This window comes from Pongo pygmaeus, chromosome 5, assembly GCF_028885625.2.
Source record: "Pongo pygmaeus isolate AG05252 chromosome 5, NHGRI_mPonPyg2-v2.0_pri, whole genome shotgun sequence".
Classification (NCBI taxonomy): Eukaryota; Metazoa; Chordata; class Mammalia; order Primates; family Hominidae; genus Pongo; species Pongo pygmaeus.
Genome location: NC_072378.2, coordinates 150,710,268 through 150,737,002, shown reverse-complemented (window position 1 = coordinate 150,737,002; position 26,735 = coordinate 150,710,268). Strand labels below are relative to the sequence as shown.

At 43.8% G+C, this 26,735-nt stretch overlaps 1 protein-coding gene across 1 annotated transcript in view; it reads right to left on the bottom strand.

The window, feature by feature from the left end:
- Positions 1 to 16,849: 16,849 nt before the first annotated feature.
- PPP1R14C (protein phosphatase 1 regulatory inhibitor subunit 14C) overlaps positions 16,850 to 26,735 on the bottom strand; it is a 113,456-nt gene continuing 103,570 nt past the window's right edge. Inside the window, exon 4 of the mRNA XM_054492495.2 lies at positions 16,850 to 18,464. Within this exon, the coding sequence (XP_054348470.1) occupies positions 18,390 to 18,464 (75 nt within the window). The 3' untranslated portion in view covers positions 16,850 to 18,389. The remainder of the gene's footprint in view (positions 18,465 to 26,735) is intronic.

Sequence of the window (26,735 nt, the reverse complement as noted above, 5' to 3'; positions counted from 1 at the left end):
CAAGTGACACATTGTCAATGGAATACAGACCACTGCAGAAATCTTTAGTTTCACTTTTATCCCTCTACGTGTTCATTCTTACTTCTGCCAGCCGCAAAATTGAGACTTTTTTTTTTTTTTTAAGATAGATTCTCACTCAGTCGCCCAGGCTAAAGTGCAATGGTGCGATCTCGGCTCACTGAAATCTCCACCTCCTGGGTGCAAGCGATTCTCCAGCCTCAGCCTCCTGAGTAGCTGGGATTACAGGCACCCGCCATCATGCCCAGCTAATTTTTGTATTTTTGTAGAGACAGGGTTTCACCATGTTGGCCAGGCTGGTCTTGAACTCTTGACCTCAGGTGATCCACCTGCCTCAGCCTCTCAAAGTGCTGGGATTACAGGTGTGAGCCACCATGCCCGGCAAAAATTGAGACTTTTACTAGGAGAATTTCTATCGTATAGTTGTGGTGGTTAGCCTTATGTATCAACTTGGCTAGGCTATAGTACCCAATCATTTAATCAAACACTAATCTAGGTATTGCTGAGAAAGTACTTTGTAGATATAGTTAACATCTATAATCAGTCAACTTTAAGCAAAGGAGATTAATCTCAATGATGTTGGTGGGTAGGCCTCATCCAAACAGTTGAAGGTCTTAAAAGCAAAAACTAAAGTTTCCCACAAAAGAGAAATTCTGCATCAAAACAGCATCATTAGCACTTACCTGAGTTTCCAGCCTCCCAGCCTGCCCTACAGATTTTGGACTTTCCAGTCCCCACACTCACATGAGCCAATTCCTTAAAATAATACATTTTTATAATACACATAAATGTGTGTGTGTGTGTGTGTGTGTGTGTGTGTGTGTGTGTGTGTGTGTGTATGTGTCCTATTGGTTCTGTTTCTCTGGAGAACCCTGACCAATACAACCAATAGTCTAGTTAAAAAAAAAAAATCATAGGATTAAGTAATTTTTAAGATTTGGGCCTGAGTCTCAGATTTATCACATACCAGATCTGGGCCCTTCAAAAATTTCAGGAAGGCCTAAAATTGTCTTTGAGCTTTAAATTCTTCATCTATAAGGGGACAATAAATTTTTTAAAAAATAACAATATTTGCTTCACCTGCTTCACAGAGTTGATGAGAATATCAAACGACTTTTAAAAAATTAAAACAATGAAATGCCACACTAATGTCAGTTATTAAATGCAAGGGTACGTTTTTTACAGATGATAGTCAAGGATTTCTTTTTCTTTCAGAGTTTACAAAATTGGCCTCCAAGTGGAACAATAAAATGAGGTGCTCATCTTCAGGTGGATTGAATGCAGACCATGCCCAGCTTGCGGACACTGTGGGCCAGCTCAGGAGGTAGTCACTATACTGCCACTGCCTGGGCTGTCCTTGCCCCTGGCACATGGAGGACTAAGGAAGACAGATACAGGGACCTGTTCCTGTTAGCTCACTGCTGGCATGGAGACAGAAAGAAAGGAGGTATTTTCCATTTGTCCTGCAATGTCTTTAGGAGGTGAGTGACCCGAGTCAGCATGGCTACTCCTCAGTCCTGTGGTGGAACTGTGTCCAGAACTGTGGCTGCACAGAATGTGTGTCCGGGGCTGTTCCTTCCCAGAAGCTGAGCAGGCCACTGAGTGATTTGAGAGGCAAGGAAGGAACCACCTGCACCTACCACATAGCCTGAAACAGGCCTTCAGAGATGTGCATGCTGTTTGCTGAGGTAGGCACAGTGTCATTTGGGAGAAGAAGTGGACCCAAATGGTGCCGCCTCGTAGAGGAACAGATGTGGGGAAAGTCAGAGGCAGATCCAGAGCACAGAACGCCAGTGGAGCCAGCAGAGTGTGTGCCTGTGAGTGTGGCATCCTATGCATACGGCATCCTGTTCACACAGAATCCAGTGCACAAAGCATCCTGTGCATGCGGCATCCTGTGTATGTGGTATCCTTTGCATGTGGCGTCCTGTGTATGTGGCATCCTGTACGTGCGGCACCCTGTGCATGCGGCACCCTGTGCGTGCGGCACCCTGTGCATGCGGCATCCTGTGTGTGCGGCACCCTGTGCATGCGGCATCCTGTGCATGCGGCATCCTGTGCGTGCGGCACCCTGTACGTGCGGCACCCTGTGCATGCGGCACCCTGTGCATGCGGCATCCTGTGTATGTGGCATCCTGTGTATGTGGCATCCTGTACGTGAGGCACCCTGTACATGCGGCACCCTGTGCATGCGGCACCCTGTGCATGCGGCATCCTGTGTATGTGGCATCCTGTGTATGTGGCATTCTGTACGTGCGGCACCCTGTGCATGCGGCATCCTGTACGTGCGGCACCCTGTGCATGCGGCACCCTGTGCATGCGGCATCCTGTGTATGTGGCATCCTGTGTATGTGGCATCCTGTACGTGCGGCACCCTGTGCGTGCGGCATCCTGTGCGTGCGGCATCCTGTGCGTGCGGCATCCTGTGCCTGCGGCATCCTGTGTATGTGGCATCCTGTGCATGCGGCATCCTGTGTATGTGGCATCCTGTACGTGAGGCACCCTGTACATGCGGCATCCTGTGCATGCGGCACCCTGTGCATGCGGCATCCTGTGTATGTGGCATCCTGTACGTGAGGCACCCTGTACATGCGGCATCCTGTGCATGCGGCACCCTGTGCATGCGGCATCCTGTGTATGTGGCATCCTGTGTATGTGGCATTCTGTACGTGCGGCACCCTGTGCATGCGGCATCCTGTACGTGCGGCATCCTGTGCATGCGGTATCCTGTGTATGTGGCATCCTGTGCATGCGGCATCCTGTGCATGCGGCATCCTGTGTATGCGGCATCCTGTGCGTGCGGCATCCTGTGCGTGCGGCATCCTGTGTGTGCGGCATCCTGTGTCTGCGGCATCCGGTGCGTGCGGCATCCGGTGCATGCGGCATCCGGTGCATGCGGCGTCCTGTGCATGCGGCGTCCTGTGCATGCGGCGTCCTGTGCATGCGGCGTCCTGTGCATGCGGCGTCCTGTGTATGTGGCGTCCTGTGCATGCGGCGTCCTGTGTATGTGGCGTCCTGTGCATGCGGCGTCCTGTGTATGTGGCGTCCTGTGCATGCGGCATCCTGTGTATGTGGCATCCTGTGTATGTGGCATCCCGTGCATGCGGCATGCTGTTCATGCCCCATCCTGTGCACATGGCATCCTGTGCATGCTCCATCTCGTACATACATGCAGGGGTGCAGGATAGAAGGGGTGGGTGTAGGCCAGTTGTGCAAAGCTGTCAGGCAGCAAGCAGCCCTCCTTGCTGTATCTGGGACTTGCCCTAGTTATCTCCTCGTCTACACGACCCAGAGGCCAAAACTGCCTATTTTGCCAAGTTCCTCTGGCTGCCTGGTGGTGACTTTCCTGTCTGCTCCCACCTCATGCGGTACAGGGAGCTCAGCGGCCATTGTTGTCAGAAGCCTTTGTGGTAGCAGGCTCCAGTCTACCCCTTTGCCTTAATGAGACCAATGACACCACACCTGTAGGGCCACGGGGCCAAGTCACATTTCCCTGGTCTTCCAGGATTCCAGGCTTTATTCAAGCCAACAACTTGATTTTGAGAACAAGGTGCTTTCTTCTCTAATCCAAACAGAGCCAACCCATTCCCCTCCTGTTATTCTAACTTAAACATTGTCCAGTGTGACTGGCATGAGCTTGTTGGAGGCCCCACTGCCAACAACCTGGATTCTTTCATTTTTTTGAAAGTTCCTGACTATATATTTTTCCTTACAAATATTGATGCTTTATTCATGGCTTTGTCAACATTTTCTTTGTTTTTCAGGACTGCCTCCATTGCCCATACATTTTCTACCCTAGATAATCATAAAAACCAGAAGCCTTAATAGCATCTCCCAAAAGTATGCCAAGGAATTCCAGCATGCCGTGGCTATGTGTTCAGTGAGAGCTGTCTGTCACATCTGTCCTGATAATGGCATCTGTTCTGGAGCTGAAACTCCTGCGGGGAGCACAGTTCCCACACTGGACAGCCTGACAAGGCCACACAGGTTTCTGGAAGCAGTGATGAGCTCATTGTAGGATTTTTTTTTTTTTTTTTTTTTTTTTTTGACATGGAGTCTTGCTCTGTCGTCCAGGCTGGAGTGCAGTGGCACGATCTCGGCTCACTGCAACCTCTGACTCCCTGGTTCAAGCAATTCTCCTGCCTCAGCCTCCCGAATAGCTGGGATTACAGGCACATACCACCACACCCAGCTAATTTTTGTATTTTTAGTAGAGATGGGGTTTCACCATTTTGGCCAGGATGGTCTCGATCTCCTGATCTCATGATCTGCCTGCCTCGGCCTCCCAAAGTGCTGGGATTACAGGTGTGAGTCACCGTGTCCAGCCTGCAGAAGGATTTTATATGGAGAGAGTGACTGGCATGCTGCTCCTCAAACATAATCAATAAAAATCTGAGTTCAGGCAAGAAGTGCTTGTAATATAAAGAAATGGTGCAATGGGCAAACTGCATGTCAAAAAAAAGGCAGAGAGCAGTGGGAAAAGTGGTCACAGATGACCAGGAAGAAGAGGGAGGTGACAGACTTTGCAGCTATAAAATCACCTGGGAGTATCTGACAATATCTAGTCAATGTAGAGACATGGAGCGTCTCACCTCAGCAATTCCCAGAGCAGGGTGAGCACACAGTGCCGGCCCGATCCAGCCAGCAGCCTGTCTTTGTATAGCACTACAGTAAAGAATGACTTTTTAATATTTTACAGGGTTGTGAAGAAGGAGGGTGGGGAAGGGGTGACAGAGCTCGGATGAGACCGAAAGCTTAAAATATTTACTGTCTGGCCTTTCACAGAAAGTATTTGCTGTGGAGTTTCCCAAACTTGCAAGGTCATCTTAAGACTCACCTGTGGGCATGAATGGCTCATGGGTGGTGGATCTACCACGGAGTAGGCTCAAGGATCTGCGTTTTTAACAATGCCCCTCCCCACCCCCACTGCGGGGGTCCTAGGATCAGGTGACTTTGGGAAGCACTGCCAGAAGGCAAATTCTCACTGCTGTGGACACGAGGCATCCTGGAGGCCCATCCTAGCAATGTGTTAGGAGAGGCCAACGCATCCATCCGGGAGAGATTAGGCCTCTCCCTTAGAACAGAGAAGATGGTCACAATGTTCAACACAGAAGACTCACGTGTAAAAAGCAAGGTGCTCAGGCACGTAACGTATGAAACTATTTTATGAAGTTTCAAATGCATAGGTATGGACCCTTCAGAAGGAGTAAACAAAAAAAAAAGATGCTTGGTAAGGATTCATATCAACTTCAGGTTAATAGTTACCTCTATGGAGAGAGAGGAAACGGTCAGGGACAGGTACCAAGAGGTTTCTGTCTCATCTATAATGTTTCATTTCTTAAGTGAAATGTCAAGTAGAGAGAGAGAAATAGAGACATCTTTCAATATTATTTCCTAGATTTTTCTGTACATCGAAAATATTTTATTATAATAATTTTTTAAAAATTACTGCTTGCCAGGCACAGTAGCTGTAGTCCCAACACTTTGAGAAGCTGAGGTGGGAGGATGCTGGAGCCTGGGAGTTCGAGACCAGCCTGGGCAACATAGCCAGACCTAATCTCTAAAAAAAATGTTTTTAATTAGCCAGGTGTGGTAACACGTGCCTGTAGTCCCAGCTACTCAGGAGGCTGAGGGGGGAGAATTGCTTGAGCTCAGGAGTTTGAGGCTACAGCGAACCATGATCATACCACTGCACTCTGGGCAAAAGACCAAGACCCTATCTCTAAAAAAAAATTACTGAGTAATTTTTAGCTCTTAATTGCAGGAAGCTGGAGTCTTTTAGGGGTAATATGTGGATTGCTGGAAAGAAGCTCCACATTTTCTGGTGTCTTTTTAAATGATTATGCATAAAGTGATGAAGATTTTTTTAAATCAACTGACTTTTGCTAATTGATTTGGAGGAAGGGACAATGGGGGGAAGCATCCTCTATCTCTTCTGCAAGACCTCCTCTTACATTATAGAGGGAACATCACTTCCATAAGGTTCTGGAGGACCGGGAAATGCCAGTCAGCATCTTTATTAAATACCATGGACAGGTGGAGGCAGATTCAGGGGAAAGGTAGAATATCCAGGGGTGGTGAGAAGCAGGCGGTGGTGATTTAAGAGAGAAAGCAGGCTCTGCTCCTAGTAGCAATCTCAACAACAAAGACACATCAAGAAAGGAAAAAAATATGCACCCTGAGACAGCACGGGAAGAAACAGTAGAGCGGGTGCTTCCAGACAAAATGAGCAGATTACAGCTACCAAAGAATGGTGAGACCTGCAAATAAAGCCTCAGGGCCAGGAGCAAGGATTCTGCTAATTGGAATACAGAATTTAAGAGGTGAACACAGCACACAGCCCCAAAGGGAATGACTGCAGGTTTAATTAAAGATGATCTTCCATAACCTTGTCCTTGATTTAACAAACAGTGTCTCGAGAAATGCTTAAAAAAAAAAAACACGTGCACCTCCGTAGGTGGGTTTCTTGTCCTCTGAATCTTAGATATGGTGGGCCATTTTCCCACCTATAATTTGGCCCTCTGGGATGGCTATTGGATTTAGGATTCTTGCTCAACTACCACTCCCACTCCCTGGCCAAATATGACCCCAAGAGGGAGAAACAATAAAAACACATTTCAATATCAAAAAGTAGAAAGTGTAACACACAAAGATACTTGAAAAAATTTTATTTTTCCAGATCCTTCAAACTCTTGACTATGGAATTTGAGAGCTTGAGAATTCTGGGGTACAGACACTTGTCCTAGGGGACAGATGCTCTAGTCCTGCTTCTAGAGACATCTAATCATGGCATCACAGACTTGAGGTGTGCCGTCAGCTTCACTGAACTTCCGCTGGTTTCACACTCATGGTTTATCAGATCAGATGAATGATAGAAACAGCCCCAGAAGGACGAACAGGAGAAAAAGGAAGAAGGTCCTTAGTGGTCATTACTTTTCAAACTGGATATGAGCAAGAAAAGTATTCTAAGTAACTGCATGCAGGATCTTCCTAATTATGTAAAAGTAGTAAGGTGCTTTATGTATCTATGCACTTATATACACATGAACTCTACTTGCTGTTGTTTACATTTTACAGATGAAGAAAACAAGGGGCAGATACCTAAGTCAGCACTGGGAACCACATAGAAAGTAAAAGCAGAGCTGGAGCTAGATTCAGATTTTTTTTTTTTTAAAGATAGGGTCTTACTCTGTTGCCCAGGCTGGAGGGCAATGGCATGATCTCAGCTCACTGCAACTTCCACCTTCTGAGCTCAAGTGATTCTCCTGACTTAGCCTTCCCAGTAGCTAGAACTGCAGCTGTGTGCCATGGTACCTGGCTAATTTTTGTATTTTTGGTAGAGATGGGGTTTCACCATGTTGCCCAGGCTGGTCTCAAACTCCTGACCTCAGGTAATCCACCTAACTCAGCCTCCCAAAGTGCTGGATTACAGGTGTGAGCTACCTCGTCCAGCCCTAGATTCAGATTTCAAGATCACTGCTCTTGACTGACTGACTGACTGATAGACTGATTCATCAATTGGCACCACATCTTTGTAGCTACTTAAGTTTCCAAACTAATGAACATGACCTTTCCCCTCTATGTGTTTACACTGTGCCAAACCTTTTCACATTAATTGCTCATTTGAGCCCTTCTACCCCGTGGAATTGTCAGGGTAAGTGTTCTTAAGTTTATAGATAAACAGAATCCCAAGAAGGCCAGACAGATTAAATCACTTGCTCAGACACCAGGCTGGGCTATAATAGGCCCAAGTATTCTTTTCACTCTGTCGGTCTCCTGTAGTCCACTAGAAGCCCACAGAAAATCACAGTGAAGACCATACCCTACTCCCCTGCCCCAACCCCCTTGCAATGTGTTCTGGGCAAGACCCTTCCCTGCAATATATTTGCATGGCTTGATTAATGTGTTCTGTGGAGGAAATATTCAGATCAGTGTACCCGAACCACAGACTGCTTAATCTAGCACCTAATTTAGGGCTTGCCTTAATACATACATGATATATGGTTTGGCTGTGTCCCCACCTAAATCTCATCTTGAATTCCCACGTGTTATGGGAGGGACCTCGTGGGAGGTAATTGAATCATAGAAGCAGGTCTTTACTGTGCTGTTCTCATGATAGTGAATAAGTCCCATATGCTCTGATGGCTCTATAAGGGGCCATCTATAAGATGGCTGTATAAGGGGGAGTTTCCCTGCACAAGCTGTCTCTTTGCCTGCTGACATCCACGTAAGATGTGACTTGCTCCTCCTTCCCTTCTACCACGATTGTGAGGCTTCTCCAGTCATGTGGAACTGTAAGTCCATTAAACCTTTTTTTCTGTATAAATTACCCAGTCTCAGGTATGTCTTTCTCAGCAGCATGAAAACAAGACTAATACAATATACATATCACAAGATAAGGGGCAAAAGACGTGATCACCCATGCCTCTCTATCCCAGGTAACAGTCTAACTTGGAGTCTAAGTTCCATGTATAAGCACTAGCTATACACAGTTTAGCAGAATTGGCTTTGTAATCAGATTGCTGGCCTTGAAATAGAAGCTTTATCATCTACTGAATGTATGACCTTACAGTACTTACTCTCTCCAAGCCTCAGTTTCCTTATCTATATAATGGGAATGACAATCCCCTCCTGAGGCAAATGTAACTATGAAGACTCTGTGGACAATAAACTCAAGTGCAGGGTACGCAGCACGGTAAGCACTCAATAAAAAGTAGCTGATGGTCCCATTACTTGCAGTTCGAGCTTGCAGATTCTTTTCTTTTCCTTTTTCTTTCTTTTCTTCTTTTCTTTTTCTTTTTTTTTTTTTTGACAGGCTTTCACTCTCACGCAGGCTGGAGTGCAGTGGCGCTGTCACAGCTCACTGCAGCCTCAACCACCGGGCTGAGTGATCCTCCTAGCACAGCCTCCCAGGTAGCTGGGATTATAGACACACACCACCATGCTGCTTAATATTTCGTTTTTTTTTTGTAGAGAAGGGGTCTTGCCATGTTGCCCAGGCTGGTCTCAAACTCCTGAGCTCAAGCGATCTGCCCACCTCGGCCTCCCAAAGTGTGGGACTATAGGCGTAAACCACTGCCCCCGGCTGGGAAGAGATTCTTGATTAAACCTGTGTGTAGTCATGTGAGCTGGACAGGCTGAATGGGTGCTGCATGGGGTCATCCAAAATTAACAGTAAGAGGGAGACTCCGGCTCTTCCTGGGCCTGTTCTTGCCACAACTGCTTTGGACCACTCTGCAGAGAAAAACTAAATCCGGCCCTTTTGTCAATATATTACAGAGGGAAGCCAATTCCGCCCCGGCCCCTCATTCTTCAACATATTTTTATGGGTGTATTTACCACTCCACACTGTCAAGGGCCACCCTAATCCTTCCTGCTTGGGCTAGATAGTATTTTTCTCCTATTTTTTCACATTCCCCAGAGCCACCCTTGTAGATCAAGAGATTGGGTTCCCAGAGGCTGCGCCTCAAGCCCTGTGGCTACTAAAACCTCATCCTGTGGGGGCCTGCTGACTTCATCACTTCTAATAACCTGAGCTCATTTCCTCAGTGAGGAAAATCAGTGGCACTACAGCTTGGTCTTGGGACCACAATTTAAAAAGAGTTGGGGCCAGCACTTTGGGAGGCCAAGGCAGGCAGGATTGCCTGAGTCCAAGAGTGAGACCAGTCTGGGCAACATGGTGAAACCCTGTCTCTACAAAAAAATACAAAAATTAGCCAGCATAGTGGTGCACGCCTATAGTCCCAGCTACTCAGGAGGCTGAGGTGGGAGGATTGCCTGAACCTGGGAGGCAGAGGTTGCAGCGAGCCATGATTGCACATTTGCACTCCAGCCTGGGTGACAGAATGAGACTCCATCTCAAGAAAATAAAATAAAATAAATAAAAAGTCGGGGGAGAGACGGGGCTGCTACAGCATTATTACAAAAACCTGGAATGCAGCATCGTGGGCAAGCTTCATCCATCTCCTTGAGGAGACTCCTCTCTGACAGCTACAGGTAATTTGAAAGCTTTTACGAAGCCTTGGCTGGAAAACCAATGAAACTTCCAAACTCAGGCAATACAATAGAAGCGTCTGAACAGTTAGTCATAAAACATTCTTTCCTAATCCACAGAAGACATTAACGTTTATTTTTCCAATTACCAATGAATAACCCTCAAGGGCTTTTCCCTAAAACTGACAACACAAAAATAATTACTGTCTTAGTAATGAAGTGAGTATCCGAGGGAGACGGTTGGGTTGATGAATGATGATCATTTTAAAGCTCCTTCATTTCTGCTTGGTTTTTGCCGGATTAATCGTCACTGAACGAACACTGAGTTTATTTGTTGTTGGCAACAAAATGGGAAATTCAGCTCTTGAAGGTTTTCTGCCTTCAGGCTCTGGCCTCATTAGAAACATGGCTTTGTTTCATCATATGGTTGAGTCATTCTTCATCTCAGGTGGTGAAAGGGTGAGCGGTACTTAAGCAACAGCAGTTTCTGTTCCTAAGGTTAAATGTGCAACCTACTTTCTCTGTACAATAGCCCTAAGAAGTATCGTTAGTGTTTCTTCCAAATAAAAAGCATAAGTTAAGGAGCAGTATCTTGGATCAAATGACTCTCATGATAAGACACGAGGAAAAAGAGGAAAAAGAGCAATTGCCTTCCTTCTAAAAGTTACATTTTAAGGATTTTACATTTCCAGCCCAAATAAAGTGCAATAGCTTTGTTTCCTTGCACAGCTATGACACAATAAAAGAATGCACGAAGTGTTTTGTTAAAGAACAGGGCATCATTCTTACTCCTCCCGCCTTCATTTCTTCCTGGGGATAAGACGACAAAGTATGGACTTTCCTCCCATCCATTGCTCTGTATTGCGTGGCAGTATTCACATGTCTGTCTTAATTTGTTTGTCTGATAGCCTAAACAAGATGATGGAAGCACAAGGGAGTGGGTTAGGGCATTGGCAATTGAAGTTGACGTGATGCTGAAAGGGTTGGAGGCAAAGTTACACCAAGGGCTTGTAAGCATGAGAACCCACAGGCGAAGCAACCCAACATGGAGTGCAGGGAGGAAGGAGGGAGCTGGAACCCACCTCCTGAACAAGCCAGTGTGTGCCTGTGAGCGGGTGGGGATGGGCCTGTGCAAGGCTCCCCGCCAGGCAGGCTGTTGCTTGCTCCTGGGGCGGTGTCCTGGGGAGAAGTGATCTTCTATGGAAGGAATTCAGCAGAGTGGATGATGTGGGAAGGAAGGAGACCAGGAAATCCAATCAAGGTGAAGGCTGAGGCTGAGGATGGGAGGCAGAGCTTGCCCCTGGCTATTCCTGGGACGCCTGAGCCCTGGCTCCCTGGGTGGCTGCAGTCTCCTGTGGGCCTGGGCTCCAAGGCTCTGGGTCCTGGCTCTTCACCTGTTCAAGGTATGGACACTTTGAGACCCCAGTGTGGCATGGACCCTCCCACACATGTTCATGCCTGTCTGCTGCTCTCTGGCTCTCTTCCTTCCAGCATACTGTCTTGGGATCACCATCTCTCTCTGTTGCTCTATGTGTGGCTCACCTCAATCTGTCTCTCCTTTCTCTCTCTCTAAGTTCCATCTCCCACACAGTTTCAGAGATTATGAGGACCTCACTAAGTCCACATGAACTATAATTTTAAGACCTCCTAGATTAAAGATTTAAGTAGGGAGTTTCCCAGCTCTCAAATAAGCACAGATGTTTGAGATAGAAAATAAGATTAGGAGAAAAAAAAAACTATGCTTTTTTTTAAAATCAGTTTGAGAGGTTTTGGTTAATTCTCTCATCACCAATTACAGAAAGAGGTGATTCTCTATGGCTCTGGAGTATTCTGTGAGGATGAAACACTATAGATTACACATGCTGATTCTCCATGTTGAGATTACAGCCAAAAAGAGCAAGGTGCTATCCTAAGTGCTGTAGAAGGATATTTAAGAAAAGACAAATAAGCTTATTTGTCCCTTATCCATGAGCTATCAGAAAGGAGGTCTGAGTTAGAAATGTTCCCTTTTAAAAATCTAATCAACACCAAAGGAGTAATTTTGTGCTACTAACAACAGAAAACCAAATAGTAAATCACTCACCCTCAAGCATCTTGTGACCGGAGGGTGTGTTGGGTTACACTTTATGTGAATCATTTAGCGACCTGAATAGAATCAATCTGGTAGCCTCAGATATTCCCTGACTTCAATTTCTATTTTTGGTAACCACTGGGTGGGCTGTGATACTGCAAGTAAGTTCACAAAACTGCTTCTAGAGATTAACTGGGGAATTTCAAAATTGCCAGTGATGATGCACCACTCATATTATGTAGATACATATTTTAAACAGAAAGATTCGAGGCAAGAATCTTTGCTTGTCTTCTCTGCCTCACTCTACTGGGTAATTTTGCTGTAAACTCCCAGGACAGTCCATCTCTCCATCTCTCTTTCATGAGCCTTTTCACCCCAGGCAACATTCGCTTCACGTTGCTAACAACGAGGAAAAGAAAAGGTGGCTTTTGTGAAATTAAATTCCTTCCACAGAACACCCACTTCCAGGCATGAAATCTCTTTAAAGGAAACTTCCGACCCTATGCATTTGAAAATGATTAATCAATCAGAGTCTAAATATAAGAAAATGTCTATTAATGACAAAAATGATTCAAGTCCTATTGAAAGAGACCAAGACAACTGACCATTGTCAAGACTTGTGTAGGGTCTAAGGTTTTACACTACTGTAAGCTAACAAATTAGCCTGTCAGTTTCATAGATGCTGATAGAAGACGCTACACTCCTGAGTCAGAGAGGAAGGACAGTTACAGCAATAGCAGTGGCTAGAGTAGTGGCACTTCTCGAGCCCCAGTTCTCCTAGGGTGTTGCAAAGAAGGACAGATGACACCTGCGCATGCAGTGGGTCACATCCCAGGAAAGGGGCTCAACACTTAGGGAACCCAAATCTTTTATAATAGACAGGTTTGCTCTGCATGGAGACACTACCTCTAACTTCCAAGGCTGTTTGCTATACATATAAACATTCTTGGAAAAAGGGTCTGGAACAAAGGCAGTCTCACTCACAAGACATGCAGAAACATGAGACCCATGTAGAAATGTCTCCTAATAACTTGAACACTGAATTACGATTAAGTCTATACAGCGCCTATGTTTAGAATGCACTCTTCTTTACCCCCTGTGCTTGCTGGAACTAATTACCTCCTAGAATCCACTGGAACAAGGTGAGCCCAAAGAAGGCCACCCCGCTAGTTTCATTTACACCCCACCAAGGAGACCGAGCGTGAAGGAAACACACACCAGACACTAATCTGCCCTTATTTATCCAATTGACTCAATAAAACAACAGAAAAGCAGGTTTCTCAAGGACTTCGTTTGTAGCTGTTCTAGTATCAGTACCTTATTGAAATGTTGCTAATGTGTTGTGATGGGAACACCCACAGAGACACGGGAGGCAGAGAACAATCCAGTCTTAAAAGAACAATCCATCCCCAGGCAAGATGTGCCAGTCAACAAGAGAGAACTGGTTGGCCCTCATGGCCGCACAAGAAGGCTATTAGTGAAGCATTTCCAGCATTTGTTTCTGAGTGGGGTCGGGTGGGAACTCCATGAAGCCTGCACTGTTCTTTCTCACTCATAGAAGACTGAGAAGCCACTCCATTTTTCACAGGCAAATTACAAACACACAGTGGGTTGTACCCCAAGCCCTCAAGGAAATGAGACTAGTTCTGAGGAATAATTCTCCAGGACTATTTGGGTTAAAATTAATTCAAGCAAAGAGAAACCAGTAGGGGAAAATAGTGGTATGCTTGTGTCCAATTTGAAAATGGCTTTCAGAAAGTTCCAACTACCCGATAGGAGTTTTGTTTTCTTAGACAACAGACAAGGGTCCCTGCCACCCACAGCACTTCTCTCTTAGGCTATGCAGCAGCATCAAAGGGTGCTGACTCCTTGACTCTGAGCACCCAAAGACAAGAGTCAAAGGAAGTAGATGGGGGCCATAGAGGGACAGATATGACTCACGACTACACAGGCTCACTCTCAAAGTGGCTAGATTCCAGGGAAGGTTCCCAGGAAGCAGAGGGAAGCCCCAGAACCTTTCCCTCAGAGGCAAAAATGGGGTGGGAGAGCAGGGATGGGGATGTGTCCAGTAGCTGTGGACCTGCCACTCTCTTGCTAAACAGCAGTCATGTCAAAAACAGCTTAGGTTTCCAAAAGCTGATTTTGCACAGCACACAATCTTTCATGGAGACTTTAGGTGATTGTCTCAGGCTGTTTGTGTTACTATAAAGAAGTACTTGAGGGCAGGTAATTTATACAGTAAAGAGGTTTATTTGGCTCATGGTTCTGCCGACTGTATATGAAGCATGGCACCAGCGTCTGCTTTTGGTGAGGACCTCAGAAGTTTCCAATCACAGCAGAAGGAGAGCCGGCTTGTTACATGGCAAGAGAGGAAGTAAGACAGAGAGGGGAAGAGGTGCCAGGCTCTTTTTAACAACCAGATCTAGAGGGAACTAAGAGTAAGTAAGTACTCACTCAATCCCAGGAGAATGGCACCAAGCCATTCATGAGGGATCTGCCCCCATGACCCAAACACCTCTCACCTCCAACACTGGAGATCAAATTTCAAAATGGGATTTGGAGAGGACAAATATCCAGACTATGTCAGTGATAAATAAGTAAAAACCTGTTTAATTCCTGTGTTTCAGGAATTGAAAATCACCTTGTCCTGAGCTGCTCTTTCTCAGGAAACTGATGGCTGGATACTCCTTGCTCAGCTGCTAAGCCCAAGTCCAGGAGCTTTATGTTATGGGGAAAAGGCAGGAGGACTTTGGATAAAGAAGGCCAGCATCACAGGGCCTGGCTGCACTGCAGATGGGGAGCAGGAAGCCCCTCAGTTCCCGGGAGTGACGAAGAGCCCCACAGGTGGCTGGGACCTCCTCCATCCACAAAGCCTCCTCCCCCACCCTGCCAGCTCAGGGACCTGGCTCACTTTAAATGTGGCTTCTGGGGTTCACTCTTGTGAGTGGGATTAAGAGTAACTCCCTAAGAGTGGCAAGAAAGCCTAATGGTTATGGGACTTTGGAGCCAAATAGGTTTGGGTTTGAATCTCAGTGTTGTAGCTGTGTGGACTTAGGTAAGCTGCTAAGCCTGAGTTTATTTTCTTATCTGTAAAATGAGAATAATGACACCTGCCTCAAAAGGTTAAGGTCAGGATTAAATGAGGTCAAGCATGCACTTAGCACAGTGCTTTTATCATGATCATTATAAATAGAAGCCACTCCATGAAGTTTACATTGAGATTTCCCAATGTTCAAGTGAGCACGGCACTAGAAGTTGGATAATTTGGAGCCATTGCCTTAGTGAGAAGACTCTGTATGAGAAATAGCGAATGTGCTAACGTCACAGCTGCCACCTGCTGTAATAGCATAAACATGGAGAGCTGAGGTCAAGCTAATGCATCTGGCCATCCAATGGCACAAGAGTGACCCAATGGCCCAGTGATGCGCAAGCTGGAGAGCTTGAAAACAAACACCCCAGCTCTTGTCCTGGAGACGCTGATTTAACTGGTCAGAATTGACTGAGGCCCAGGCTTCCATTGTTTTTAAAGCTTCCCAGTGATTCAAATGTACCCTCAGATCTAAGAACCACAACTCTAGCTGGGAAGAAAACAGTGGAGTTTTCTTGAATCTTTTGTCATTTTCATTCAATTAGCAAACACACAATCTCTTTGATGGGCCAAGCCTAGGACCAGATGCTTGGTGAAGTCCAGATTCCCAGCCTCGAGGATCCTAGATTCTAACAGAAGACACCAACAAATGGATAGGCAATAATGATACTGTGGATGCGTCTACGACGGAGTATAGGCTGGAGCTGAGGGGGAACACACCTAGGAGGGGATCTAACCCAGCTCTCTGGATACAGCCTGTTGGCAGAGGGGGTGTTCCGGGCCAAGGCAACAGATTTTACAAAGCACCAGAGAAGAAAATACATAGAACACGCCAGAAACTCCAAGGAATTTGGCAGAACTGGGCATGAGTACAAGGCCAAAAGATGAGGTGGGAGAGGCAGAGACAACATTTCTCATAAGGCATGCAGAGGGTTTGGGTTTCAAGCAGGGGGTGGAGTCATCAGACTATTCTGGCAACTGGGTGGAGGATGGATCAGAGGGAGACAAGCCTGGACATGGAGAATCTGTTCCCAAGGTGGTGGCAGCAATCCAGGAAAGCTGGACATGGGATAGGTTTGAGAAGCATTCACAGAGGACAAGCTGGGTGACTGGGAGCATACTGGGGAGTCAAGGAAGAGGCCCAAACTTCTGGCTGGAGCACTCACGGGGATCAGGGCAGGAGGGAAGGTGGGGAGGAAGTGTGTGGTGGGAGCAGAGGCCTTTGGAGGAAAAGTCAATTCTTACTTCATCTGAGACCATCACATGGGCTGGTCAATTAAGCCTAACAGAAATTCTGCCCATTCTGTATTTTTCTGACTTCCATGGTGCAAGGCATTCTAACAATAAGTGGAATAGTTTACTAATTTGAAATGTTTTTGAGGGTTCTTGTCAGATGGCAAAGAGGAGTTTTAATTAAATGAAAGGAGCATGGCCTAGGACAGTGCCAGGCTGAGCCTACAGAGCTCATCTTCTTTCTCAGCCCAAGAATGTGGCCCAGCTCCTTTGCTTTCACCACCTGATCTGAAGATGCCTGAGGAGAGGGCCAGGATTACATGCCTAGAAATACCTTGAAAATGAAATGAAACGAGGTGAGGTGCTTGGTCCTCACCTCTGCAGAGAAACTGACAAAGCAAAACCATCATGTTAACGTGTTGTGCAAGCCACACATGTCAACAGGCTTGTAAGCAGCTCCATTTATTTGAGTAAATATCTTGTAAATAAATCATTGGTAAACAATACAAAATTAAATACATTTTCAAAAGCTTGCCAGTATACGCAAAATTCACAAACATAGTTTTTTTAAAAAATAAAATATGTTCAGAGCACCCTTGATATAAAATGCCTGACCCCCATCCTTGGACAAGGCCACCTGGAGACATCTTACAGTAGGTGGGATTCTGTGGGAAGCAGCAGGGGCCTCCTGGAGGGAAGGAAGAGTTTCTACTCTCACCTATTACCCATCCCACATCCTATCTGAATTTTGCTCCTTCTCCAAAGAGCTGGTAACTGAGAGGGCTAGAGCACGCCACTAGGCCTAGCTCCAAGCACGGGGATCAGGGTGCACAATTAGGGCCAGGAGCACCCAGAGTCCTCAACACAAGCCATTGAGAGAAGCCAGAAATGCAAACCAGCAACATCAGTTCCTAGAGTGACTGTCTTGAGAGAATGTGAGGCTTTCTCACCTTGACATTTAACACTCGGTTTACTCCCACTGGTCTGATGCTACCCAGGCACAGAAGCTACCAGAATCTATTTCTAAGGAAGAAGACACTCGATCTGCTAACTTTCTTTTGATCTGCTTTCCTGGAGAGAGAATAATACACAGTACTCGGTGGAAAGCAGACAATTCATGGCTACACAGTGCTTCCTTTTTCCAATGCAAAATACCACTCAAATAGTGTGGATATTTCTCTAGAAATCAAGTTAGTTCTTCAAATTAAGGGTTCATACAACTTTAAAAGACTACAAATGAGACAATAAGCACATGACCTGGCAAAGCATCCCAACCAATGAAATAATAGAAATTCCATAAATTAAGCCCTTGACCAACTTAACATTTCTGTGGTGTAGTGCATTAAAATAACGGATACACTGAATTCTTTCACTTTGGTGCATAAAGTGAATGTTGAAGTCAGCAGCACTCAGTGAAGAATGCCTAGTGGCCTCTTGAAAATACATGTGCTGGGACCTCCAGTTAAAGGACAACCACAAGTTTATTCCATCCATGTGAAATAAAACTCACATCAACATTTAAACTTAGTTGTGTGTAGATATATACAAGTATGAGAAATTTGACAGCTGAGTCAAATGTACAACTTAAGAAAAAAATATTACCAAACTACTTGTAAGAAAACTATCTTCCCTGTATCATAAGGTACTGAACATCTGAGTCCTTGCAGAAAACGCAGCCTGGCATGGCCCTTCCTTGAGTGTCCACCTCCTTTGATAATCCTTGGTTAGGCTGTGGCTAGAATCATGATATCTTTGCTATTAAAATATTACATTAACAAAAACCTTTAAAACCAAAAAAGGAACGCTCTTGAATAAATGTCTAATAGACACCCCCCACCTTCACACCAAAAAAAGAAAAAAAGAAAAAAAGAAAAAAAAAAAAAAACGTTGTTCATAAGGACACCTATTCTTTCACAAAAGTCTTCATGAAGTACAAATCCCAGGACCCTTTCTTCGTCTCTGGGAGAGTTTCACCCTGTTCCAGAATCATACACTCTTCTTCTGCGGAGGGCTCAGTTTCCTCATGCCTCTTATCCGAGAAAGCAGCTCTTTGATAAATTCCTAAAAGAGATCAGAAGAAGTTAATATGAGGGTCACTATTAAAATTCTGTGTTTAAAAATATGCTTAAAGTAATTGATGTCAACTGCAGTTAACCTTAGTTGATGAATTTGGTTGAATGTGTTAACCCCCACTGGTATAATACAGGATTTTTTTAAACAAATCAAGAATACTAAAACTTCACACCACAATGCCTTCTTATTGTTCTACTTTCTTTAGGGGGGAAACCAGGCTACTTTCACTACTGACATGACCTACTTGGCCCCTGAAGCATTTGTGTTGAGATCAGAGCTATTTAACATTACCATGCAAATAAATTACCTGGTGATCTCACAGATTCTGCGTGAGCCTGTCCAGGTTGGGGTCTGAGATTCTGCATTTCCAACCAGCTCACAGGTGATGCCAGTGTTAGTCCTTGAACCTCACCAAGAATGGCAAGGCTGGACTAGTGTGCCTCAAATTTGAGTGTGTATCAGAATCACCAGGGGGACTGCTATGGTTTGAATGTGTCCTCCAAATTTCATGTATTGGAAACTTAATCCTCAAATTAATATGTTGATGGCATTTGGATGTAGGGCCTTTGGGAGGTAGTTTGGATTAGATAAGGTCATCAGAGTAGGGCCCTCAAGATGGGACTGGTGACTTTGTAAGAAGAAGAAAGTCCTGAGCTGGCACACACTTGTCCTCTCACCATGTGATAACCTCCACCATGACATGACGCAGCAAAAAGGCCCTCTCCAGATGCCTGTGCCATGCTCTTGGACTTCCCAGCCTCCAGAACTGTGAGCTAAATAAACCTCTATTATAACAAAATACCCAGCCTGTGATATTCTCTTACAGCAACAGAAAATGGACTAAGACAGGGACTCATTAAAGGACCACACAGTGCTGGGACCCACCACCAGCGTCTGTGATTCGGTAGATCTGGGTGGGGCTCAATAAGGTGCATTTCTGACAAGCTCCCAGGTGACACTGATGCTACTTATCACTGGAGAATACTGCACACCACTAGTGTAGATCACACTAAGAGTCTTTGGACTTTTTTGACAACAAACTATAGATAAAAAAACCAAATCAAAACAAAAACACACTTTATGTTACAATCCAGTACCTACAAACACACATCTGAAATTAAAACTTACAGGATACTTACTACATGCCATGCACTCTGGTATTTCTATTCTACTCTAATTTCATTTACAAAGTAATGCAGGGAAGACTTGCTAAAAGGATTTCATGACCTGTAAATTGATGAGAACCTAAAGATTGAAAAATGATCCAGAATGGTTCCCACTTTACACAATCAGGAATCTGTCATTGTGGCCTCCTGTTTTAAAATGTTTGGCTGCCAAATAAGTCATATTTATTAGGTAACAACTACCTGGTCTTCCTGTTTTATATTTGTCAAATACAAAGCTAACAGCCAGTCAGATTTTCTGATCAGCAAGTGACAGTCAGTAAGTGACAGAACTGAGCACATCAGGGACTATCTGAGAGCAAAAACACCAAAGAACTTTGCTGTCCATGGAGCCATGTGAAAAACAGCTCTCAATCTCCCTTATCAATTATCAGCTCCTCACTCATGAGCTCCCAGACTAAATGAGCCCTGCACTACTCTCTGGCTATAAAGCACAGTGACCCTAAATATTTAATATTTTATTAGCACCAAAATTTCTTTTATGAATAATTTTTCCCTATTATAAAAGTAATATGTGTTTTTTCTAGAAAACCTGGAAAATACAACCAGCAACAATGCAGTCCTCAGAATTAACTACTGTTAATATATTTTCTTCTATGGATATTGTTTTCACCTAATTAAGATCATACCATATAAATATATCCTTTTTCTTCACTTAGCATTATGTCAGATGCTTTTTCTCACATTAAACAATCTTCTTAAAAAATTAATGTTAGTGGTTATATAATCTTTTTCTAAGGATGTTATACAATCTGCTTAATTCCCCCCACCACTGGATATTTGGATGGCTCCTGACTTTTCAGAATTATAAACAATGCCATAACTAATGTCTTTGTGCATAAATCTTTGTCTGTAGCTTGGATTATTCCCTTTGGAGAGCTATCCCAGAAGAATGTAAAGTGACTTAAATATTTTAATCACCACCATTTCTGAACTTGTACAGAATGAAATACAAGTGAAGTAAAATGGAGGCCTTATTTTAATTTTCCGAACACTGTCTATTCTGATTTAAATAATTTTCTAGGATAAAATCATGCCACATTTTCCTATTTATATTCAATTTTCATTTTGCAAATGTAAATGCATTTCCTATTGCCTCCTGTGTTATGTAGTTTAACCAATACATAGTATTCTGCACATACAGTTTCAATTTTGTTGTTTTTGGAATCTGTTATGCATATGACTACTACAAAAAGTTTCAGTATTTGAACGTAAGCTTGTTTTTTTTTTTTAAAGCAAAGGTCAAAAATCACAAACCCTGTAATTTATTTTGTTAATAACTGGTAATTTTTCTGCACTATTTAACAACACATTTTCAAAAGTAAAGACTAAAATTACATAAGGAATAATTGACCCTACAGACCCTTTCTCTTCACGGCAATCAAATTTAAATTTGGATAATTGAAACCAAATTTGGTAACCTAAATCAAATTCAAACTTTCTCACAAAGCTAACCGTGATGTACATAAATCTCAGAGATTAAAAAGTTTAAATAAATGCTATTTGCCTTATGCATGATATATTCACATTAATGTAATACTCTCATTTTAAATTTTATATTAACACAATTTATACATCTATATCTTAATACACTACGTTGTGCATAATATGGATATTTTAAACTGTTCATTAAATTTGCATAATGGGGTGCTCAGTCGAGTAAGTTAAAAAATAGCAAGACCAATATTTATTCTCCATACAGAAACTTGGCAGTATCACTTGCACAGAAGGATTTTGTTGATTACAGATGATTTGCAAAGAAAATTCAAGGATCTCTAGTCAAGAATACTTTGATGGCTCTTGGCTCCTATTACTCAAAAGCATTCTATTTCAGTAACAATGTATCTCATTTACTCCTAAAATACTATCACTCCGACTTGGGTTACAGACACTGATTTAGTCAGAGAAGTGCTGCTCCTTTGAGGAAATCACCTCTGAGTTAAGACAAATTAACAGAGAGGGGCCATCTTGGGAAGATCTGGGGGACCTAGGTCACAGCACATGTGCAGAGCCCCGAAGATAAATAAGCAAGGAAGCGTAAGTCCCTGGCACAGAATGGCCAGGGTGACTGTGGCGGAGGGCTGGGCCCAGTCACCAGGGCCTCATAGGCACAGTAAGGTGACAACAGAGCATCACAGTGGAAAGCTCTTGGAGGCTCTGGAGTAGGGTAGCAGCAGCATCTGATTTATGGCTTTGGAAGATTCCTTTGGCCACTGTGGGTCTTCTGAAGATAACAGTGAATCACAGACCAGTTTAAAGCTATGGCAGTACTCCAGGCAAGAGGTGCCAGGGGCTTAGAGTATGTTGATAGAAACCCAGATGGAAACAAGTGGGTAGACCTGGGACCTATTTAGGAGGCAGAGCCAATAGACCTTGCTGCTGGACTGAGTGTTGGAATAGGGTGTGGCGGGGAGGGGGGACAGGAAAGCAGAAAATTAAGGTCATTGTTCTGCATCAACTGGAGGAAAAGATAGTGCCATTTGCTGAGATGTGGGGAAACTGGAGGGAAAAACAGCAGGCTTACAGATTTGTGATGAGATGTCAGGATGATAAATACGACTTTGGGCCTCAGCTCATGGTTGAAAACATTAACATGGACATCATCGGCATCTAGATCAGTGCCTTTCAACTTACATACAAAACCAAATGAAAAAAACAACTATGTGTGAGCCCTGGAGATACCAGCCTGAAACAAATATTTTGTGGAAAATAGAACTTATTTTATTCTGAAAAAATAAAAGTCAAGACCAGCAAATGTGTTCCTACCCAAGGTTTGTAAACACACAGTGATCTAGACCTGGACTATTCAATACGGTAGCCATTAACCATATGTGGCTATTTAAATTGAAATAAAATAAAATAAATAAAATTTGAAATTCATTTGTTAGTCACGCTAGCCACATTTCAAGTACTCCATAGCCACAGATGGCTAGTGGCTACCATGTGGACAGTGCTGATAGAGACTCCTTCTATTATCCCAGAAAATTCTGTTGGGATGTACAGATGCTGCTGCTTTAAATTGCAGGACTAGGTGGAATAACCTTGGAGTTGAGTAGAGTATAAATAGAGGGGAAGATAGGGTCAAAGGTGACCCTAACAAGTGAGGTTTGCTAGAGGAGTTGGAGCCACAAGAACTAGGGGGAAAAAAAAAAAAAAAACAAGAGAATGTGCTGTTCAGAAGCCAAGAAGGAAAAGTGTTTCTAGCAGAAAGAGGTGCTCGCCTAATTCCAGTGCAATGAGAAGTTAAGTAAATCAACGACAGAGACAAATATAATGGATTGGGCAAGAAAGGGCAAGTGTGTCTTAGATGAGAGAAGTTTGAGTAGAATGGTTGGGGAAGAGGCTACAAGGTTCCCAGTGAGTTTTTTTTTTTTTTTTTAACAGCTTTATTAAGGCGTAATTGAAATGCCATAAGCTGAACATATTTAAGGCAGGCAACTACCACAAGCAAACTATCTGCATGATGTAACATCATGGACACATCCAACACCTCCAGAAGTTTCTTCTTCATGCTTCTGTGCAATCCCCCTCTTCTCCCATTTCCAGGAAAAAACTGACCTGTTTTCTGTCACTCCAGATTAGTTTTCCTTCTCCAGAGTTTTACATAAATAGAATCATAACACTGTACTTTTTAGCGTGGCTTCTTTCACTCTGCACTATTATTTGGAGATTCAGCTACACTGCTGCATGGATTAATAGTTCATTCCTTTTTTGTTGCTGAGTAGCATCCATCATAAAGATGTACCACAATTTATCTATCCACCTGTTGGTAGAAATGCGGGTTGTTTCCAGTTTGGGGCTATTATAAACAAAGTTGTTTAAAACATTCATGTACAAATCTTTGTACAGAATATGCTTCCATTTCTTTTGTGTAAATATCTCTGAGTGGAATGGCTGAATCACTGATCTATTTATTTGACTATGTTTATACCCATACCATATTGCCTTGAAAAGTACAGATTTATTTATAGTAAATCCTGAAATCAGGTAATGTTAGTCTGCCAACTTTGTTGATCTTTCTCAAAATTGTTTTGGATATTCTAGGTCCTTTAAATTTCCTTAAGACCTTTAGGGCTGGGCGTGGTGGCTCATGCCTGTAATCCCAACACTTTGGGAGGCCGAGGTGGTTCAATCGCCTGAGGTCAGGAGTTCAAGACTCGCCTGGACAACATGGTGAAACCCTGTCTCTACTAAAAAAAATACAAAAATTAGCCAGGCATGGTGGCAGGCGCCTGTAATCCCAGCTTCTCAGGAGGCTGAGGCAGGAGAATTGCTTGAACCCGGGAGGCGGAGGTTGCAGTGAGCCAAGATTGTGCCACTGCACTCCGGCCTGGGTGACAGAGTGAGACTCCATCTCAAAAAAAAAAAAAAAAAAGGAATTTTAGAATCAGCTTGTAAATTTCCCTGTTGCGGTTTTGACGGAGATTGCCTTAAATCTGTAGCTCAATTTGGGGAGAACTGACATCTCAACACTAATGAATCCTCTTACCCATGAACATGATTTATCTCTACTCTCAGTTAAGAACTAACTTATCTCAGCAATGGTTTATAATTTTCAGTGTACAAATATTGTTCATCTTTTGTCAGCTATATTCCTATCTAATATTGTTGATGTTATTGTAAATAGTATATTTTTATTTCCAATTGTTGCTGGTATAGAGAAATACAATAGATTTTCATATATTTATCTTGTATCCTGCAAGCTTGCTGAACTCATATTAGTTCTAGGAGATCTTTTGTAGATTCTGTTGAATTTTCTACACAGTCACGTTGTCTATGAATAAAAACAATTTTACTTCTTCTTATTTAGAAGCCTTGTATTTCTTTTTGGCCTAACTGCACTGGCTAAAAGCTGCAATACTGTGTTGAATAAAAGTGGTGAGAGTGAATACCCCGACCATGTTACCAATCTTAGGGGGAAGCATTCAGTCCTTCACCAGTAAGTATGTTACCTGTAGGTTTTTTGCAGATATCCTTTATCAAGTTAAGGAGGCTCACTTCTATTTCTAGTGTGCTGAGTGTTTGTATCAGCAATAGAGGCTGGGTTTTGTCTAAAGCTTTTCCATTACTGACATGATTAGAGGGGCTTTTCCCCCTCCTAGTTTTTTAATGTGGTGAATTACATTGATTTTCGAATGTTAAACTAAACTTGCATTCCTGGGATAAACCCCACTTGATCATGATGACTTTTTTACATATTGTTGAATTCAATTTGACAGAACTTTCACATCCATGTTCATGTAAAATACTTGTCTGTACATCTCTTTTCTTGTAATATCTTTATCTTTAGTATCAGGGTATTGCCAGCTTCATAGCATGAGTTGGGAAGTATTCCTTCCTTTTCAAGTTTCTGGAAGAGTTTATGTAGAGTTGGTAGGATTTCTTTCTTAGATGTCTGGTAAAATTCCCCACTGAAGCCATCTGGGCCTAGAGGGTTTGTTGTTGTTGTTTTGTTTTGTTGTGTGTTTGAGGGGAGGTTTTGAAAGGTTGTACCTATTAAGAAATTTTCCTGTATGAGACAGGAAAAGCAAAACTCTCTTTCCTACCCCCACACTCAACACAGAATACCTCATGTCACCAAAATGTGGGTGGGGGGTTTCTCCACATATCAAGTAATTCTCCAGAAGACATCAACAGAGTGTCCTACGATTCAATTCAATTCTGATACTTTTTTTTTCTTTTGAGACAGAGTCTCACTCTGTCACCCAGGCTGGAGTGCAATGGCATGATCCCGGCTCATTGCAACCTCCACCTCCCGGGTTCAAGCGATTCTTGTGCCTCAGCTTCCCAAGTAGCTGGGATTACAAGCATGTGCCACCATGCCCAGCTAATTTTTGTATTTTTAGTAGAGATGGGGTTTCGCCATGTTGGCTAGGCTGGTCTCGAACTCCTGGCCTCAAGTGATCCGCCCGCCTCGGCCTCCCAAAATGCTGAGATTACAAGAGTGAGCCACTGTGCCTGGCTGATTCTGACACTATTTACCTGGAGCTGGAGTTAGAGTTAGATGCCACGGGTTAAAGTATCAGGCCCACAAGCCTGACTCCAGCTTCAGATGCCCATTCTAGGTTCCAGGTTGTCACCTATACTTCTGGCTGACCAGCTATGAATTGTTCTCATGACCCTCTCTGTAGGCACAATAATTTGCTAGAGCAACTCCCAGAACTCAGGGAAACACTTATATTTACTTATTACATTAATAAAGGATGTGATAAAGGATACAGATGAACAGCAGATGAAGAGACACACAGGTCAGGGCTTGGGGGAAGGAGAATGGAGCTCTCATGCCCTCTCTGGGTCCCTCTCCCAGCACATACATATGCTCAGCAACCCAGAAGCTCTCTGAACCCCATAGTTCTTCAGGGATTTTTATGTGGGCTTTATCATATAGGCATGATCAATTATTAACTCTATCTCCAGCCCCCTTCCTCTTTTTGGAGGATGGGGGTAGGGCTGAAAGTGCCAAGTTTCTAACTGTGGCTTGGTCTTTCTGGTGACCAGCACCCACTCAGGCGCCCACCAAGAGGTGCCTCATTAGAACAAAAGACACTCCTATCACCCAGGAAATTCCAACAGATTAGGAGATCTGGGTCAAGAACTGAGGTCAAAGATGAAATATTAGAACAAAAGATGTACATAGCAACTGATTGCTCAGGAAATTGTAAGAGTTTTAGGAGTTCTGTGCCAAGGACCTGGAGCAGAGAGCAAATATGTATTTCTTATTATACTACAATGGTGAGGCAGGAGAATAGGGTCTGGAGGCAGGGAACCTAAGGCTCATTTTCACAGACTGACTAGAAGTGAATCAAAAGGAAAACCCTAACTTTCCACACCCAGGTAACAAAAGGATCACACGCTATTTTCTTTGCAACCCTCCCCACTTTCTGCATTGCAGATGAAAAATGGAAGGTACCTCTGATAGGTTCTCTCCCGCAACCAATCAGACTGGTCACAGGCCTAGTCTTCATCTGCATAGGGGTGTAACTTTGAAAATTCACTTCAGCCTTTGATTGGTCGCCTTCTGCAACCAATCAGACTGGTTGCAGGCCACTACTTCATTTACATAGGGTCTAACCAA